Raw genomic sequence first — 18,358 nt, forward strand, 5'->3', positions numbered from 1 at the left:
GGAGGAGGTATGTTGTAAATGAGAAGCGAGCTTTTATTGTTTTGCATTACTTCAGCGCTGGATTCCCGATTTGTAACAAATTCCAAGGCTGCAGACTGCGGGCCCAGCCTGTGAGTAAGGCTGCGGTGATTTATGGCAGGATAAATCCCTCAGTCCACATCCCATGACTGTGGAATGCGCGGAATGCCGGGGCTGCAGGAGCTGAGGCAGCAGCCACAGGAGCTCCATCCATGCTTCCTCCAGGCAGGAATGACAGGAATTCTGCAGCAGTGCCAGCCAGGCTCGCATTCCCAGGAATGGCATCTGCTGATTGCCCAACACAGCTCATCAACGCCTTACCTGGCCGGCACATTCCACACCTGACTGTCAGAGCAGGAATGTTTAGCAACAACTGCCGCTTGCCCAGTTGTCAAGGCAGCCCAGGAAGCAGCTGGCTCGGAGCTGCTGGCCTCGGAAAAATGCAAAGCACTTGTGTTCCTCCTCCTGCTGCTGCTGCTGGCTCCCCACCCCCAGCCACAGAGCCTCAGAATGGGGGGAAGTGAAAGGAGCGCCTTACAAAGAACGAGGGAACAATACTGCAGAAATCGCAAGGTGAATACGTATGGCTTGCTATAAATAGTTAGGCTGAGCTAATTCCTGTTACTTCACGCTGTACGAAAACAAAAGAAAACATGAAAACCCATCTAATCACGGCAGCTCTAGTGCAGATCTCCCACACAAACTAGAACAAAGGGAAAAAAACGAGCACAAAGTTGGAGCCAGGACGCGAATTTAGCAGATTTTAGCACGCAGCACTCAGTTCTGTGCGGGGACAGACGCGAGGCACTTACAGATGCGGGTTGAACATGCGGCTCATTTTGGAGACGTGGTCATTTTCACAGTCCAGCTCCTCGTCCCCTTGGTCCATGCTGAGCTTCCTCTTGCTGGGGCTGATGGGCGGCGGGCCCGTGCGGTGGTTGCTGAGCGCGGGGGATTGCAGGGGCTGCATTCGGGGCTCCCCTCTCAGAGCCGCTTCACCTGCCCGGGGAGACACAGCAGGGGTGGGTCACCGCCACGGGGACAACAGCGACAACCTCCCCCGGGGAGCACGCAGCAAAACCCCCCGAAATTCCCCAGTAACACCCCTCAAAATCCCCCAGTAACACCCCTCAAAATCCCCCAGTAACATCCATCTCCCAGACTGCACATGTGAGATGCAGTTGTAGGATGGACAAGGCATCCCAAATCATGCTTTAAGCTGGAACAAGCAGTGAAAAAAGGCAGCAGGAGAGGGGTAGCTCACCCCGGATGATCACAAAGGCTGAACTAACCCATCTTTGAAGCAGCTTGTCCACTCAGATTCCCCCTCAGCTTTTTCACTCAGGTTCCCCCTCAGCTTTTTCACTCAGATTTCCCCCTCAGCTTTTTCACTCAGGTTCCCCCTCAGCTTTTTCACTCAGGTTCCCCCTTAGCTTTTTCACTCAGGTTCCCCCTCAGCTTTTTCACTCAGGTTCCCCCTCAGCTTTTTCACTCAGGTTCCCCCTCAGCTTTTTCACTCAGGTTCCCCCTCAGCTTTTTCACTCAGGTTCCCCCTCAGCTTTTTCACTCAGGTTCCCCCTCAGCTTTTTCACTCAGGTTCCCCCTCAGCTTTTTCACTCAGGTTCCCCCTCAGCTTTTTCACTCAGGTTCCCCCTCAGCTTTTTCACTCAGGTTCCCCCTCAGCTTTTTCACTCAGGTTCCCCCTCAGCTTTTTCACTCAGGTTCCCCCTCAGCTTTTTCACTCAGGTTCCCCCTCAGCTTTTTCACTCAGGTTCCCCCTCAGCTTTTTCACTCAGGTTCCTCCCCTTCAGTTTTTTCACTCAGATTTCCCCTCAGCTTTTTCACTCAGGTTCCCCCTTAGCTTTTTCACTCAGATTTTCACTCAGATTTCCCCCTCAGCTTTTTCACTCAGGTTCCCCCTCAGCTTTTTCACTCAGATTTCCCCTCAGTTTTTTCACTCAGATTTCCCCTCAGCTTTTTCACTCAGATTTTCCCCTCAGCTTTTTCACTCAGGTTCCCCCTCAGCTTTTTCACTCAGGTTCCTCCCCTGGCAGGCTGCAATCCCAGCGCCGGGCTGTGATTACCTCACTCTGCAAACCATGACTATTCACAGAGAAATAAAAGCTTTGTTCCTCTTCTTACAGTCGCGGTTATAAATTCCAGGGCTACAGTTCACATTAATGCCAAATATTTCAGATCTAAAACTGAACAAACGTTCAGATTCTCAGATGATTCCCTTTATAAAATACTGTCCAAAACAAGCTTGTCTGGTATATAACTATGCAAGGAGAAAATTAGGGGGGAAATTGGAACTTGCTGATTCAACTTTTAAATATGTCCCTAAATGTCTTTTTCTCTATGCTTTGAACGTATGTTTGGACCCACAAACAAAAGAGCACTATTCTTCAGCAGAGGAATCACAGCAATGCTAATTTCCAACTGGCGGCAGCCTGAGTAGATGATAAGTTTTTATATAATCTCCCACTTCCCAGAAAAAGCCATTTTCAGCATATGGGAGCTGTGTGGCAGTAATTCCAGCGATGCTACAGTTGGCTGTGCACAAGCCCAGGACAGATCTTTGCTAAGCAGGCGTTAAAGCGTGACCACGGCTTTTCCCATCTCAATTAAATGTCTCACTACTCCTATAGCCTGGAGCACAGGGCTGCACTTCACCATCCTCAGGTCATATTTAGACCTCACAGGGGTTTAAAGATGTAAAAAAAAGTGCTTTTGGGGCTCCATCAGGGGCTTGGAGAAGAGCTAAATTAACCAGGGTTACCTATTCTGGTAATATCCCTGAAATAGCTGCTTTTGCTGGAGTTTAAAATTTGTATTTTTCCTACACTGCCAGAAGCATTTTGTTTTTTACACAGCCATAATTTCCAGACCTAAAATTAGGCCTAAGTTAACTCCATCTAGAGCCCTGTGGTACCTGACAATGGAAATCTTTGTGTGCCACCACACATTTTCACATCATCACCGGGGCAGATGATTTATAAAATGCTGCCTTAATTCCTACACACGACAAATAACATTTTGTTGGAAAAAGAAGGAGTGAGGAGAAAATCTCCTGAATGTTTACCAGTAAAAATAAGCATTCTGCCAATTTAGTCAGCATAATATAAACTAGCAAATATACGCTGACCTATAATACACCACAAGCCATGATTTCTATTAAAGACTCTGGCACCAAATCTAAATAGGAACTTTCCATCTCAGCTCTAAATAGCAAAAACTGTGCCCTGCTGCAAATGCTCTGGGACAGACACCCAGAGCTCTCCTGTTCCAATCAAACATTAATTGAGAAGTGCCCACAACCACCCCAGTGCCACGAAAAAAGCTTTTATCAACACAACATCTCTTGGGAATTGTTTTCAGATCAGTACATTTGTGCATTTTTCCTTTGTATTTTGCCAATAGAAACCCCCACCTCCAGAGTGTTCATGTGCTAAACTTTCAAAGCAAACCACATCACACCAGTTCCCCTCCATGAGGAATCTCCCTCAGCCGTGTCTTTGAAAAGGAATAATCCAAAAGCAATGTCAAGAGATAAAGCTTTCAGCACCTGAGGCGGGAGGCTGTGTCCTCCCACCCATGCACAATCACTCTTCTCCCTGCAGTATCTCCCATCACTTCTGGGGACTCCAACACAAAATTCCACAACAGCAATTACAAATTCCATGTGGGCACCTCACTCCCACTGGCTCCTCAGCAGCTCCTAACAATGCCTTGGGTAGTTTAAATACCCATGTAAAGCTAACTTGGGTGTTTACAAAACACCAAAAATATCTCTAGGCATTCTTCAATCCAGTAAATCAGAAACTTGCCCTTTTTCCCCCAACAGGACATTGATACTATACAATTACCAAAATTAGGACTTTTTTATTTCAAATTTAAAAATTCATTTCTTCTATGGATGGTAAGAACAGCATTTATATATTAACATTCAGATTGAGTACAAAATCTGGTAAAAATGTTATTGTATGCTGGAAGAAACTTATTTTAAAGAAATTTAGCAAAGAAAGAAAGGGCTTCTAATGAAATCCTATCCAATTTGGTAATGCATTTTCCTGATTATGCAGGGAACACCAAGACTTCAGCTAAACACCCCAGGATCTGACCAGCACACTGGGCCAAAATTAATCAAATTAACCAAACTTTGAACAGGTGGGAGCAGTGAGAGTCTCTTACAGGACAGACAGGAAAATTCAGTTTGTACAGCCCCTCCTGCCCACACCAGGCAGGAGAACAATGCCAAAGAGTCCAGACAACAGGGAAAATCAAAGGTACAATCTCTTTACATTGTTCAGAGGGATGAAATGCAAATTCCTATACTGGTTTTGCACAGCATCCTGAGTTCTCATGGGGCCTGCACATTTGATTAGGGCTAAAACTGCTCTTCATCTAAATAACATTCCTTCCCCGCTACTTTCCTCCTTACCAAACTTGAATTTAAAGCAGAGAGAGAGAAACCACAGAGGAGACTATGGCCCCAAATGCTGTTTTAGGGACTAGATTTGTCTCCCCCAGCTGACCACACTCCATGGAAACCAGACTCCCATCACACAGCTGGCAAGGCAACACTCTGATAAAACAACTGTGTTTTATAAATTCCCCAACTCCAAACTCCAGGCTTCAAAATTCATTACTGTGACGGCTTGTGTCTGCCCTGCAACTGAGAGCAGAGATAGCAAACACATTTATTGTGCCTCTCATAATGCTCCTCTTTGTTTCAGCCAGCAGCTGGTGGAAGGCACTCCAGATCTGCTGCTTTCAGATACTTCTACTTACAACTATTCATGCTAGTCTTTTTTTTTTTCCCTTCTCCTCCTCCTTCTCTTTTTTTATTAAAACTGTTGGGCAACATGATAAAGCACAGACAAGCTAAACAAAGATAACACCGTGACGTAGTGTCTGCCTATAGAGCAGCTCTGCTCCTGCTTGACACCAGCCCATGCAGTCAGCAGGAATGAGCTTTATTTTAACCACTTAGGAGCCTGGCTCAGAGTGCTTCCCCTCAGCACGGAGTTTGGCAGGCCAGCAGGGCTCTTGCCACCCTCCCAGCCCCGGGACAGCTCTGTGCAAACAGAGGATGTCCAGCTCTGTTTGCCTTTCTCTGGCCAGCGGGAGCGGGGCCCCAGCGGAACGTCCGCAACAGCAAAAGCCGTGTTTTAACAAGTGTGCCTTGACAGAGAGACACCAGAGGGGTCTGAAATCTGTCTGAGAGCTCCAGGAGTCACCAAAGACTGGGGAAAAAATACACACTGCTGCGGCAGCAAGCTTCCTTCCTGTGACTCGGCATGGGCTGCACAGCCAGCGCTGCCACATCCTATCCCCCCTCCCAATTTCCTCTGTCCCGCTGGCTGCTTGCAGTGCACAGAGTGTGAGCATTAATTACAGCCCAGAAAGCCACAGTGCCCTTGTCCTGCCAGCTGCAGACTGACACTGCAGACCTCAGGCAGGTTAGCATAAAACTCCTCGAAAGAAAATCCCAGCACTGCCCTCGCCCAGTTCTTTGTTCTGTGTCTGATAGATGGGTTTATCCACGAGAGTGAACTCCTGACAAGTTTATTCACTTTAAGGGAAAAAAAAAACCACCTTAAAATTCTTCAGTTGTGGTGTTTGTCATAAGGTCCTTACCTTTAAGGTCTTGGATTGAATTACTATGACCTCAGGCCACTCTATTAATTAAAAAAATCATGGGCAAAAGCATTAAACAGACTTTAATTAACAGGTATCACACCTTTAATTACCTTTTCCAATACCTGCAGACAAACTCATTAGTGAGAGGAGTTGCCTCATGTTCTTAAGGCCAAATTCCCAGGGATGAGCAGTACATGAAAACCTTTAAGGGCAGCTTTTTCTGTTGATTCAAGATCAAAATTTACTTTCATTGCATATGCTGAAAAGATCTACACAAAATCAAGAGATGTGAAAAAAGATACTATAAAATAAAATTTATTTTATTTTCTATCCCTATATTCTAAAAACCATTAGGAGATTGAATAACAAATAGATTGGAACAAATTTCTAAACTATTGCATGTTTTATTCCACTATGGCAAACCCTGAAATCAGTCTGTGCCAACATCAATTGGGATAAATGGCATAAAAATTCCAATTCATGCACAAAATAAAAATAATCACATGATCTGAGATATCAAATACCAAGCAGGGAAGCCACCACAAATTACTCAATTCAAGAAGCCATCAGAACAAGTTCTCAGCAGAGCATTGCAATGCAGCCCTGAGTCCCTGTGCAGATGTGGGCAGCTGCCTGCTCTGGGTGTTCCTGCACCTCCCAGTGTAGAGTGGGACAGGACTGACAGCCCTGGCACTGGAAATTCCCCTGAAATCACATCTGGGTGGAACAGCCTGCAGGCAATCTGAAAAGTGTGCAGTTCCAGGCAGATCAGCTTCACTTACTTGACCAAAGACAACAAATTGATCCAGTCTCAGGAGGAAATCTTTGGTCACCATGAAAGACAGCCCAAAAAGAATTACAAATTATATTATTTGTATCACTGCTGAGCACTTTTGCAACCCCCAGTCAGAAAAACAAACGAAATCCCTTATCCCCAAAACCAGCATTCTGTGCCACTACTTTATTTCTGGGCTGCTTCTACAGAAGTTATGACTTAAGATGAGCTTAAATAAGACTTAATTCTGGGAAGTAGTAGATCAACCACTGTAAACAGAGTCACAGTAGTCTCTATTTCCTTTAGAGTACATTAAACAGGCCTATCTGGAGAGCATAATAAAACAGCAAAGTACAGAACAACAAAAAATTAAGTATTAATGGCAACAGCCTGATTAAAACATGCTGCTGAGACATCAGATCTTGGAAACATTCTTTATTATAATTGACAGATTTCTTGCAGCGGCCAACTTACTGATTCCTTTATCTGCCACATATTTTACTGACTTTCTGCTATGATAACAAAAAGCTAATTTAGGAAACCAGAAAGTCACATACACATGTGGAGAAAAGTTGGCAAAAAGCCTCTTCTCCTCCGTTTACAAAACATATGAACAGCACTTACTCCTGGAAGCAAGCTCTGGCTACCACTGTGCAGAGATTTGTACGCCAGAAAACCCATGGCCAAAACCAAAACACAGTGATTGAAGTGACTGCTCTGGGCTGGCTCCTGCAGCTGCCCCTGCCTGCCAAGCAGGGACACGTTCTGCTCCACACTGCAGGCAGGGACATTAAATTGTGACCTCTGCATTCAATCACCTCCACCCATTTTCCTCCTCTTCCCTTCAAAAGCCTCACAAAGGAGCCAGAATTTGTGCAGCAGCATCACTGGCAGCCTGCAGCAGGCTTGCTGGAGGATCCTTCCAAAAATATCTTGTTCATCAAAATTAGAGACAATTTCTACTTCATAGTCTTGAAAACGCTGCATTACGTACCAAAAGCTACAGTGCAACAGGCAGAAAATGGCAAGTCTGCCTCCCCCAAGCCAACATCACCCTATCTGCTCCTTCAGAGGTAGCGTGAAAAACTGACTACTCATCTGAAATTCTCTCTCCTCACATCTAAAAGCACAGCTGTACAAAATACCATGGCTACATCAACTGCCTTGGCTGGGGAACTGCTTCAGCCCCACAAACTATTTCACAAATACACAAGATTAATTTAAAAATCTTCGCTGAATGCTTCAACAATGGCTGAAAATTTTCCCTGAAAAATTCAGGTACCTGGTATTTTCCCTGGTACCTAAAAATACCAGGTAGCAGCTGAGGGAGTCTCCTTGTAAGGAGGCAAGAATTGATGGCATGGGAAGAAACAGGGCAGCAGATCTGCCACAAAGAAAGCAGGGTGGAATAAATTTTAATGCTGTGGTCTGGCAGAGCTCCTTAATATTTCCTCTGTCAAACTGCAGCTTTCACACCTCAACAGTTGTGACTGTGAGGCTGTGCTCACTTCCAGCCCAACAATGAACTCAGGCTGGGCTCTAACTTTAGACCATGAGATTACTTCATGAAGTCACAGCTCTCACTAAGATCATGTCCCATTTAGGTAACTCTTACAAAACTCTGAAAAAAGTGTTGCTTTTTCTGCTCAGAGTACCTGTACTTGTGCAAACTGTGGGTAAAACAAGATTTCAGTTATCTGGCAGGCACGATTTGGATGAAGTCAATGGTAAAACTACACTGATCTCCAGATAAATAACACCAGGGCTGGCTGCAGTACCTGTTAACATCAGTGTCAGAAGGATTTCTCTGACAGAGGATGGGTTTGTGCCCAAGGAGCAGGGCTGCACCCCAGGAGCAGCCTTTGAGCCTTGCTGCCAGCTCTCCCAGGAAAATCCTGCATCAACCATCCAAAGACAGTTAAGAGGGACTAAAAAGTAGCACAATTATGATTTGGTCTTTGTTCAGAGAAGAACCAAGCTCTGGGCTAAGCCCAGCTCCTGAGTCCAGCCAAGGGCAGCAGTTTGGGCATCCCAAACACAGGAGGGGAGGAAGGAAGACAAAGGGAGAAGACTCCTCTACACTCCCTGCAGGAAACAGTTAATTCCATGTTCTTTTTTGCTTAGCAAACATGACATTCCTCTTTACTGGGCAGCAAAATACACATGTGATAATGTGATTTTACTGAAAATGTAAAAGCATTATCAATACAATTTTTGGTGAGTGAAATATAATTAAGGGAACATGTTGAAGATGTTGCTTCCCAGACCAAAGGTGGTTTCAAATCTAGATGTTCTTTTTTTGGTCACCAAGACTGAATGTCTTAAATGACTTCATCACATAAAAGATGGCAAAGCTAAACTAATCAAAGACCAGCTGAAAAAATCCAAGCCAGAAGCCCTGACATCTATTTCAAAAGTAAATCCAAGTCACAGCAAGGTCACAAGAGAAGAAATTGTAAAACTGGGGCTAAAGCAGTATTTCAATGCACTAAATCCTACCTTATAGCTGTGTTGTCATGTGATGGCAAAGAGAGACAAATTCAATTTGTGAAAGCTCAGATTTGAATAATTCCCCTAAAGAGGAAATATCTGTTACCCTCCCCTCTGATTGATTGGTTGGTTTTTGGGGTTTTTTGGATATTGTTTCTGTTACTGGATTGTCAGGTTTAGCCCCCCCTGCTCCAAGGGCTGATATTGCATGGCTGTGATCCTGTAACACAAATTAAATTCTGGGTGCTCAGTGTCCCTCGTGGGTATGAACAGTCAGGATGTGCTACAGCAAGCATGCTTCAAACATTAATCCTGAGATGTTCACTCGTAACAGGGTCATATTAAAAGTAAATCCAATAAATTGTGCACACTCTCCTTCATAAGGGTTTGAAGCAAAAGGTGCAATAGAAAGGTAAAAAAATATTCCGCTTATTCCACTATTGGAGCCTATTTTTAGAAGTACTACAGGCTTTTATTGCAGTTTAAAATAAACATGCTCTGAACACCTTTCCTCACATTATTCTCCTTTGCTACATGTGGAAAAATTCAGACCATCAAGAAAATGAGCTCTCTAAAAGAGCTATGAAATCTGATATTGCACTTTCCAGCAATGTTTCTTTTATTCCCATTTTATTTCTCCCCAAATTCCCTACCTGGAGGTAAAATGGCCCTCAAGAGAGGACAGAAATGCTTTAAAATGTGAACAGAAAAGCAGATGGATTTAAAATGTTAGGAAAAGACATGGACGGGTGGGTGCTGCCTTGGGGATGGATCTGGAATAAAGCAGGGTCACTGCTCAGGGCACTGTGCAAGATCCTGAGGGGATCCCTGGGACTTGCACCCAAGTGACCAAATTCTCTTCCTAAACCACAGTGAAATGAGAAAAGAAAATCACATTTGGCCCCACAAACACAGGGAAAAATTGCATTTCCACTTTGGTTTTGCTACCTGATGTGCAGCCTCACGGTCTCCCATGTGAGGGACACTGAGCCCCTCCAGCCAAGCTGGACAGAATAGCCAAGATTTTAATCCACTGAGAGCAGCAGAACAATCCCAACCCATCTCCCACAAAGAATCCATTGTGGAGAACAAAATCCCTTTGTCCTTCAGAAGGGGCTCCAAAATCCCTTGTGCAGAGGGAGAGCAGAGCGAGGGAGCAGCAGGGCAGGGGACACGGGGAACCCTCAGCAAAGCAGGGAACCTTCCAGAGGGGAACCCCATCCTCTCAGGAGCATGGCAAAGGAGCAGCGTGTGCCAGCCTGCCCCTTCCTCCTGGGCAGGGCTGAGACAGGACAAGAAAGCAAATTCAGCTCAAACCCTGGATGTGCATAACACAGGACCTCCAGTCCTCTGGATCCGCGTTATTCTGAGGTGTAGCTCAATGCTCCCTCAATGCTGCTCTCATGCAGTGTTTTGTTATCAGGAACTTGTGAAGGATTCTAGAAAAGTGCAGCTCATGAGATTCAGAGGAAAGGACTCCATCTAATTTCTCCAGGGTTATGGATGCTGGTATAAAGAAACACGTAAAAGCTAAAATATCACCATTGTTCCTGAGAGGACCGTCTTCCAAAACAAACAGGTACACAGCACCACTAAGGAAAAAGATAAAACTAAATCTGTGCCTCTAACAGAGCAGTTCTTAATCTTGGGTCCATGACACACAATTATATTGATTTTACTGGGGAAAAAGAAAAGTACAGAAAAAAAAATTAGCTAACCAGAGAGCACCAAAGCTTTCAAAGTGCTGCTCCACTACAAGGTTTAGCTGTGCAAAAGCTGGTAGCCCAGAATGAATTCCTGCCCACAAGGACTGAAGGTGGTGGATTGAATTCAAGCACTGCCCCGGGCCAGCAGCAGCGCTGGGATGGCTGGAGGCTGTCCCAGGGATAAAAGGGAGCCAGTGCTTGGTGCCAGGGGATGGAGGCAGCCCTGGCCAGCCCAGAGCCCGGCTGTTTATTTCACAAGCAGAGGGTGCTTTGTGGGGCCAAGTTGCAGGGTCACTCCAAATCAGTGTTCTCTCCAAGGGGAAGAGAAGGCAGGGCAGATAGAGGGAGGGATTGTGCTTGCTACCAAGAAATTACATGCTGCCTGGGCAGCCTTTCTCACAGTTTTCTGGGCACTGAGGACAGGTTTTCCAGAGCTCTTGGAAAAACAAGAACAAGCAGAGGTTCTTATTTTTGAAGTTATCTTGACAGTCATGGGGTTGGAAGGGGTGAGCAGCACCAAAGTTACACTCTGCCTTCAGTTAGGGCTGTGTCTTCCTGCCCTATACCTGCTAGTCCTCAGCTGAATCTCCTTTTTGACAACAACTCCAGGCTCCTTCTCTATTTATTTCAGAGCTGCAGAAGCAACTCAATCCTGACAGAATCCAGAAGAGACATGAAGTGCAGACGGGTTGGTAAAACAAAGGTAACAAAAACATGCCAGCTGTGTGTTGGTGACCCACCACTCACATCACACTGTTCCCACAGGAGCCAGAACTCAAACCTCTCACTGCATTACTGGGATATCATTTCTGTTAAAACCTTCCCCATCTCACTTGAAAAACACTTCTGCAGATCTCTACCCCCTTATCACACATTTAAGATGTTCCAGCCCATAATTAAGCAGGGGTTGTATTAACTGTGAAGTTTTTAATGGAATCAAAGAGCAATGCTGGGGGCAGTGAGACACTGCATGATTAACTAAAAGGTTTGGAAGCCCTGCTTCAGGTCATAAATGGGCTCAGCCTGGCTTGCACTGCAGGAGCACAGCTGGAATGCTAATTCATTAAGTCTCTGATCCCAACTCATCCTGCAAAGAGAATATACAAATTAACATCTGTGGGCACATTCCTTCTGTCCAACTCAACAGGCTGTGATCTCAAGGAAGTGACCTGGGGAGGTCCTGTGGCTCAGACAGGGGAACTTCAAATTCTTCCCAGCATTGTCTGCAAGGCCTCGTTCGTTTTCTCACCTAAAAAGACTCAACTACACCCACAGAAGGAGATTCCATCAGCTCAGTTTGGGTGGGGTTCACTACAGAGGGACCAAAGTCACAATATTTGGGTCCAAAAGCTCCTGTTCCCCCTCCCTGACTGCTGAGCACAAAGTAAGGATCAAGTCCATACAGCATCAGTCCAAGAGTCATTGTTCTTACCTGCTTAGCTGATTAATGACATATTTTATTTGAACATCTCAAACAGGTAAAAGCAATTTTCTTTACTAAGAGGTCACAATAAGGTTTAGCAGCTGTGGCAAAATATTCCAATGGAGGCACTTTGAATGCTGCTGTCAGCTTCACCCCAGAGTTGTGTGAGTTCAACCAGTTACAGCTCTTTATTCCCCACTGTAAATAGGATAACAGTCACTGTTTATTTCACAGGGCTGGCTAAAAGTTGCATTAACTGGGCTTCTGTGACAGCAAGGATTCTGCAGAGAGGATTAAAAATATATGCAAATGTGAGCATTAAAATGTTTGTCGTCATACTTGTTGCTAAACACAGCAGTTGAGAAACACTTGAACTCAAACAGGGTAGTGTTCCATTTACTGTACTGCAAAGAACAACTCAGAACATCCACAGATTAGCTGTTAGGCAAAGATAAAGTACCTCAAAGCAGTCACAGTCTTAGATATTTGGACTTTTAAGAGTTTTTAAAGAAAGATAACAATTTTTTAAAACTTCTTTTTGTGACAAGCTGAGTTAAATACATGGGTTATGTAACATCAGTGAGAGAAGCATTTCTGAAGATAGAGAACCCAGCCAAGGCTCTGTAAACATCCTTGCTAATGCTGGAATTCCTATTTTTGCTACCTTTGGTAAATGGCTCAGTGTGATGCCTGCAGCAGGACAAGAGCAGAGTGTTCACCTCTGGGTTTGGAGTGTTCAGCAGGAAAAGTGAGCACGTCAGCATTGCCCCAGCTGGCCCGAGGAGATTCAAACCACGCCAAGCGCAGAGCGGCTGCGAGAGCTCCGAGATGCCACAGCAGGAAAACTGCAGGGTGGGGGTTAAACAAGCACCAGTGCTCACCAGATGGCTGAGGAGGACATCTAGGAAGGATCCGGAGCATGAGGAAGAATATTAAAAAAAAAAAAAAAGTTCCCTTCTATGCCATAAATATTTATACTAAATCCAAGGAACTGGCCGAGTTCAGACTTGCCTTATATGAATCATAGAGCACTTCCCTCACCCCGTCCTCATTTCATGTGTTCTGGAGAAAAGCACACAGAGGAGGTGCCACACTTGTGGCAGCTTCTTTTTCCTCTATGGTTAGAGCAGTTTTTGTGGAGCTGCTTTAGAAAGATGTTGCTTTCCAAAGAACATAAACAGAACAACTCAATAGTCCTATTTTACTTGGCTGCCTGTTGTGTGGCATTTACTGATCTTCCCAGATCATTCAGATTCATAGAAACAGCTCCCCTTTGCCTGGACAATTGAATTTTCTTTACAGGGACATTTAATTACAATCAGCAGAGCATCACAACAAACAACTCCAATGTTGTCATCAGGAGTCAAGAAATCATTTTTCTGAAAGGTACTGCTCTGAAGGTGTCCAACCTGCTACTGTCACAAATATCTTAATTTACTTTCAGAACTGAGACCTAGCAAACATTAGCAATTAAATAACAAAATTGAAAGTTTCAATATCATCTCCAAAGTGCAAGCACAGTGTGTTGATGCCATTTGCAAAAGAAGTAAATCCCCACTCATTCCCAAAAGAGCATCAGCTACTCAAAAAGATCCATTTGGCAGTTTTGGGTTTCACTCTTCTCATGCAAAAGATGGCTGGGCTGGACACTTTTTAGGTTGTAACTATAGAGGGTACTGCCAATCTGTTGTTCTGGGATTTTGAGTTAAAACAAAACATAAGAAATGTTCCAAATTGGTTTATATTCCCATACAACAAGTTCTACCCTGGGGAAAAAAAAAAAAATTGACTAAATCTCTCTCATATCTAACTACAACCCATATTTAAATGCAAAAAACCCTATTTCTGCATGCTGAGAAATAAACAGCAACAATTTCTACCCTGGGAAAAAAAAAAAAAAAAAAAAAAAAAAATTTACTAAATCTCTCTCATATCTAACTACAATCCATATTTAAATGCAAAAACCCCTATTTCTGCATGCTGAGAAATAAACATTAAGCCTCACAAAGCAGGAAAGTGCAGTGCTGGGAGGTTTCCATGCCTGCCCTGTCAAATGGGTTTCCAGGAAAATCTACTGCTTTTTAAACACAACTGGTTCCAAACTTTCCCTGGGAGAGCAAATATATTTCCTGGAACCTGCTAGCAACATTTGGAAGAATAGGAGGAAAGTTATACACTACAATGCCTGGTTCTCACAGCTGACAGGGAGCACTCCAGAGTGATGAGGAGTGAAAAGGAACATGTCTTTAAATAATCAGAGACTCTTGTAACAAGGGGAATTAGGAGAGGACAGGAGCCATAGGTTCTGCGAGGGAACTGAGCTGGCTCCAGCCTGCTGAAGGCAGCTTCCCTTCCTCCCTGTGCGCCACCAAGGCTGCAGCATTCCACTTTATCCCAAATCTGATCTGCTTCTATCCACGACCACCACTGGTGGATGAGCTTTTTCTCCAAAGCCAAAATGAGGCACAAGCATCATACAACATTTCTGGGGGAAAAGCTGGGCTGCACCAAGTGCTCCTATGCTTAACAAGTTCTTGCTTTTAACACCAGCAACAACCAAGTTAAAAGAAAAGGAAAAAAAAAAGTGTTACTTAAAAAAATTTGTTACCAAACAGTGCCATGAAATTTAGGCAAGGAAATACTCTAAACTGCTGTTTAAAAATAATCTGATACCAACCAGTGCTGTGAAACTCAGATAAGGTATGATTCCAACCTCAGTTTCACACTTTTGTCCCCACCACCCCTATCACCCTGAGATGTAAGGACTGCCATTCCTATTGAAACTGGACCTCTGAAGATTTTTGCTGAAGTCCCACCACCTCACCCAGGTTTTGGGTGACTTTTCCTTTGGCTGGAACCAATGCTGTGGTGGTGCTGGGTACCTCAGCCTCACCAAGGTTGCACAAGAAGCTGTACTGAGACATTTCTTAACAAGAATGACCTTTTCTAAGGGAATGGCCTCAAGTTGCATCGGGGGAGGGTTAGGCTGGATCTCAGGGAAAGGTTCTGCCCCAGAGGGTGCTGGGCACTGTCCAGGCTCCCCAGGAATGGGCAAAGCCCCCAGAACTCCCAGGGATGCCCAGGGTGGGATTGCTGGGGTGTCTGTGCAGGGATAGGAGTCAGACCCACGGTCCCTGTGTGTCCCTTCCAGCTCAGGACGTTGTGTGATTCTGTGAACTGAAGTCCCCCAGGCTCGCCTTACCCTCCAATCAGTGCCAGCTACTCCTGCTATTAAAACCAAACCTCTTGCAGCTCCATCCATCTGTGACTGAGGTTTACAAGTGGGCAGAGATAACCCTAATTAAGAGCTCAACTGCCTGCTCAGTGCCCTGCAGGATCCATGTGCCCCCTTCCCTCCCAGGACACACACCAGTGCTCCCTGAGCTCCACTCACCGCTGAGCCCCTGGTAGGGAAGGCTGAGAGTGAGAACATGGACAAGAGTTGGGAGATGAAGCTGCAGGGCCAATCTGCCCCCAGGAAATGCAGAGGGAGCCTGCTGGCACTGCTGGTGTCTGTCCCTGCCCCTCAGCCTCACCCCACAGCTATCCCCAAAGGCAGGGACAAACAATGCCCCTGTGTGTGCAGCTATCCGGGCTGATCTGAAGAGCAATTTGCAGGGGGATGATCCGGGCTGCAGGAAAAACTGGCTGCCTTTAAAGAAGGAATTCAACCCCAAAGCCCTGGCGGTTCTCTAAGGCTGAGGAAGCATAAAGCCATTCTTGTAAACACTTCTCCAGGAACTTGCATTCACCACCACCTCACACTATTATCAGTGAGAAATTATAGGCTCTGTCCTGCTGGATTATTGTTAGTGTAAACAACTTTGCTAAATTGCTTGGCACTCTGTCTGCATGCAGCGTGTTCAAACTCTGCAGTCTATTCAGCCAAAATCAAATATAAAGGCCCATCTGTATTAAACCTCAAGAAGAAATTAATAGACGACTATTTTCATGCAAAGCAGATATTTAAAAAAGGCAAAGCCAATACATATGGATGAACTTTTTCATTCATAATTTTAGATGCCACACAATGAAGACTGTTGTTTAAGCTTTATTTTTTCTCTAACAGCTCTCCATACAATGCAGTGCATTGTTCAAACTCTGGAGCAATTTAAGCTTTTTCAATGTCTCCTAAAATCCCTGGATTTATATCCAAAGAGAGCTGGCACTGTAACAAATTTGACTTGTGAGTAACAAGTTACAGCCTTTAAGCAAATTGCTCATTAACACAGACTTCAACTTACTGCTACAAACCTCACTACCTTTTATCTCAGGAAAAAAAATATGCTGCCTATCTTATCTACAGAAAGCTGTCGGATAACACTCTATTATATTTGGGTTTTTAATTTCCTTGTTTGAGTTCTCAGTACAAATGCTGAACTAGCATCCAGGGTGAGAACAACAGAACTCCAGGGAAAAAAAAAAAGTTCAAGTATGACCTAAATCTATCCTGCCTTTGATGAAGGAGGAAAATAAACTGAATTTTGATGTCAGTCCTGAAGAGGCTATTCCCAACTTCATGCTAGGAGGAAATGAGCAAGAAAAGCCCAACTGTGAAGCCGGGGCTCTTTGTTGTTTTCCTGAAGATGAAAGAGATTGAAAATGCAAAACCCACAGAATGTGCTATAAATGGGGAACGTTCTGTAGGTGCATCTTAATTTACATGGCTTTGAACAGAAATTTTACACTGTGCTACAAATAAGAACACTTAATTTGCCGTGAAGGAGATTCTTATCCAGTCCTTAGCAGGAGAATAGTGCATTTTACATATTTAGAGACTAACCCAAACTGTGCAGCTAACAGGAGAAACTGATGGTAGAGAAAAAGAAAAATGCAAGCAAGGTCAGCAGAGAGAGCTGATGGAAACTCTTTTTTATAACTTAAGAAAACATGTTGCATTTCATTAAAAAGCAAATGAAGTTAGCAGGATCTGTGCCTCTGATAGCAAACATCTGAAGTGGCCTTTTGGGGAAGACACAGACATTTTCAGGATGCTTTGCAGTGCCCTGAGAGGACACCCAGCTCTGCAAGCCAAGGAACGCTCCAGCCTTACAGGAAGTCAGTGAAATAATTATGTAATATGCCACTAACTAATGAAAGCTGTCCTGCAACCAAAAAGGGGTGTTTTGCTAGAAATCTGGATCCAATTTTCTTCATTAAAAAAAAAAAAATCCCAGTCTTCTGGATTATCCAGAGAACTCTGCATAACTATGCTGAGTGCTCCAAGTAACATGCCTGGGGGATTTCTTAGCATCTTATTGCATTTCTTTATACCTTTCCCAGCACAGCAGTTCCAGCCCTGAGAATGCAGCAATAACCCAGAGCATCTGAAACTGGGAGAGAGAGAGGAAGGAAGGCAGAAATCTGCCTTCCAACACAGCACCATCTGTGATAAACAACAGAACGAAAGGGATCTGCCTGGAGACTGCTCCTCCTCATGCATATTCCGTGGGAAAGCAGCAGCCAGAACTGGCTGGACAGCCCTGGAGTCAGAGAGCAGCATCACCTGTGCTCTGTTTTGTTTAACTCTGAGCACTCCATTACCTCAGCACCGGGCTCAGAAGGAATATTGAGCTGGAGTTAAGCGAGTTTCCACCACCAAACGAGATGCAGATGTTGCAGCCCTGAATACCTGCCCGGATCGAGTGGCTGTCATTCGATAGGCAGCAGTGCTGGGAATGCCAGCCTGCCTCCAGGGCTGCTGCTCCCTGGCCCCTGCACCTCCGCAGGGCTCCCGGGAGCTTCCTCGCGGCCCTGAGCTCATTAGGAAGAAAACAATCATCTGAAAGCACCACTCATTAAACCGGCCATTGTTGATCACTGGCAGCAAATGTTGAGGAGAAGAATATCAGATGTATTCACGCTAAAGATGAGTGTCCAGATGCCAAAGCAACAATTCTCTAATTATTTCTTCTTTTCTTTCCCATTGCACCAAAACTATTACAATAAATTGCTTGAAATGGTTGATCAATAATATAACTGACCTTTTCCACTGGTGAGGACCAAGCATTCCCATTTCAATGATTTAAAAATTTTCTTTCAAATGCCTTTTTTATGCAACTTGTTAAAAAAATCCCAACTCATTAACATTCAGATTATCCTCCAAAAGCATCAGTTGGATTTGGGGCATCATGGGGGCTCCAAGCTAGTAATGAGATTAAGAAAACCCTCCAAAGGACACAAATAATCAGTGCAAAACAAACAACCTTGAGGAAAGGAAATGGCTTTATCTCATGTTTCAGAGTTATGGACCCCCTTTCTAAAAGTCTTTCCCCTCATTTCTGGTTATAATCCTTTTCCTGG

The 18,358-nt window shown here is 44.5% G+C and overlaps 1 protein-coding gene across 2 annotated transcripts in view; it reads right to left on the reverse strand.

The window, feature by feature from the left end:
- VGLL4 (vestigial like family member 4) overlaps positions 1-18,358 on the reverse strand; it is a 78,408-nt gene that overhangs the window by 23,298 nt on the left and 36,752 nt on the right. For both annotated transcript variants that reach the window (XM_039708453.1, XM_039708452.1), the window contains one exon: positions 831-1,017. In XM_039708453.1, the coding sequence (XP_039564387.1) occupies positions 831-1,017 (187 nt within the window). The remainder of the gene's footprint in view (positions 1-830; positions 1,018-18,358) is intronic.

This window comes from Passer montanus, unplaced genomic scaffold (genome assembly GCF_014805655.1).
Source record: "Passer montanus isolate IOZ18808 unplaced genomic scaffold, ASM1480565v1 scaffold202, whole genome shotgun sequence".
In the NCBI taxonomy this organism is placed as follows: Eukaryota; Metazoa; Chordata; class Aves; order Passeriformes; family Passeridae; genus Passer; species Passer montanus.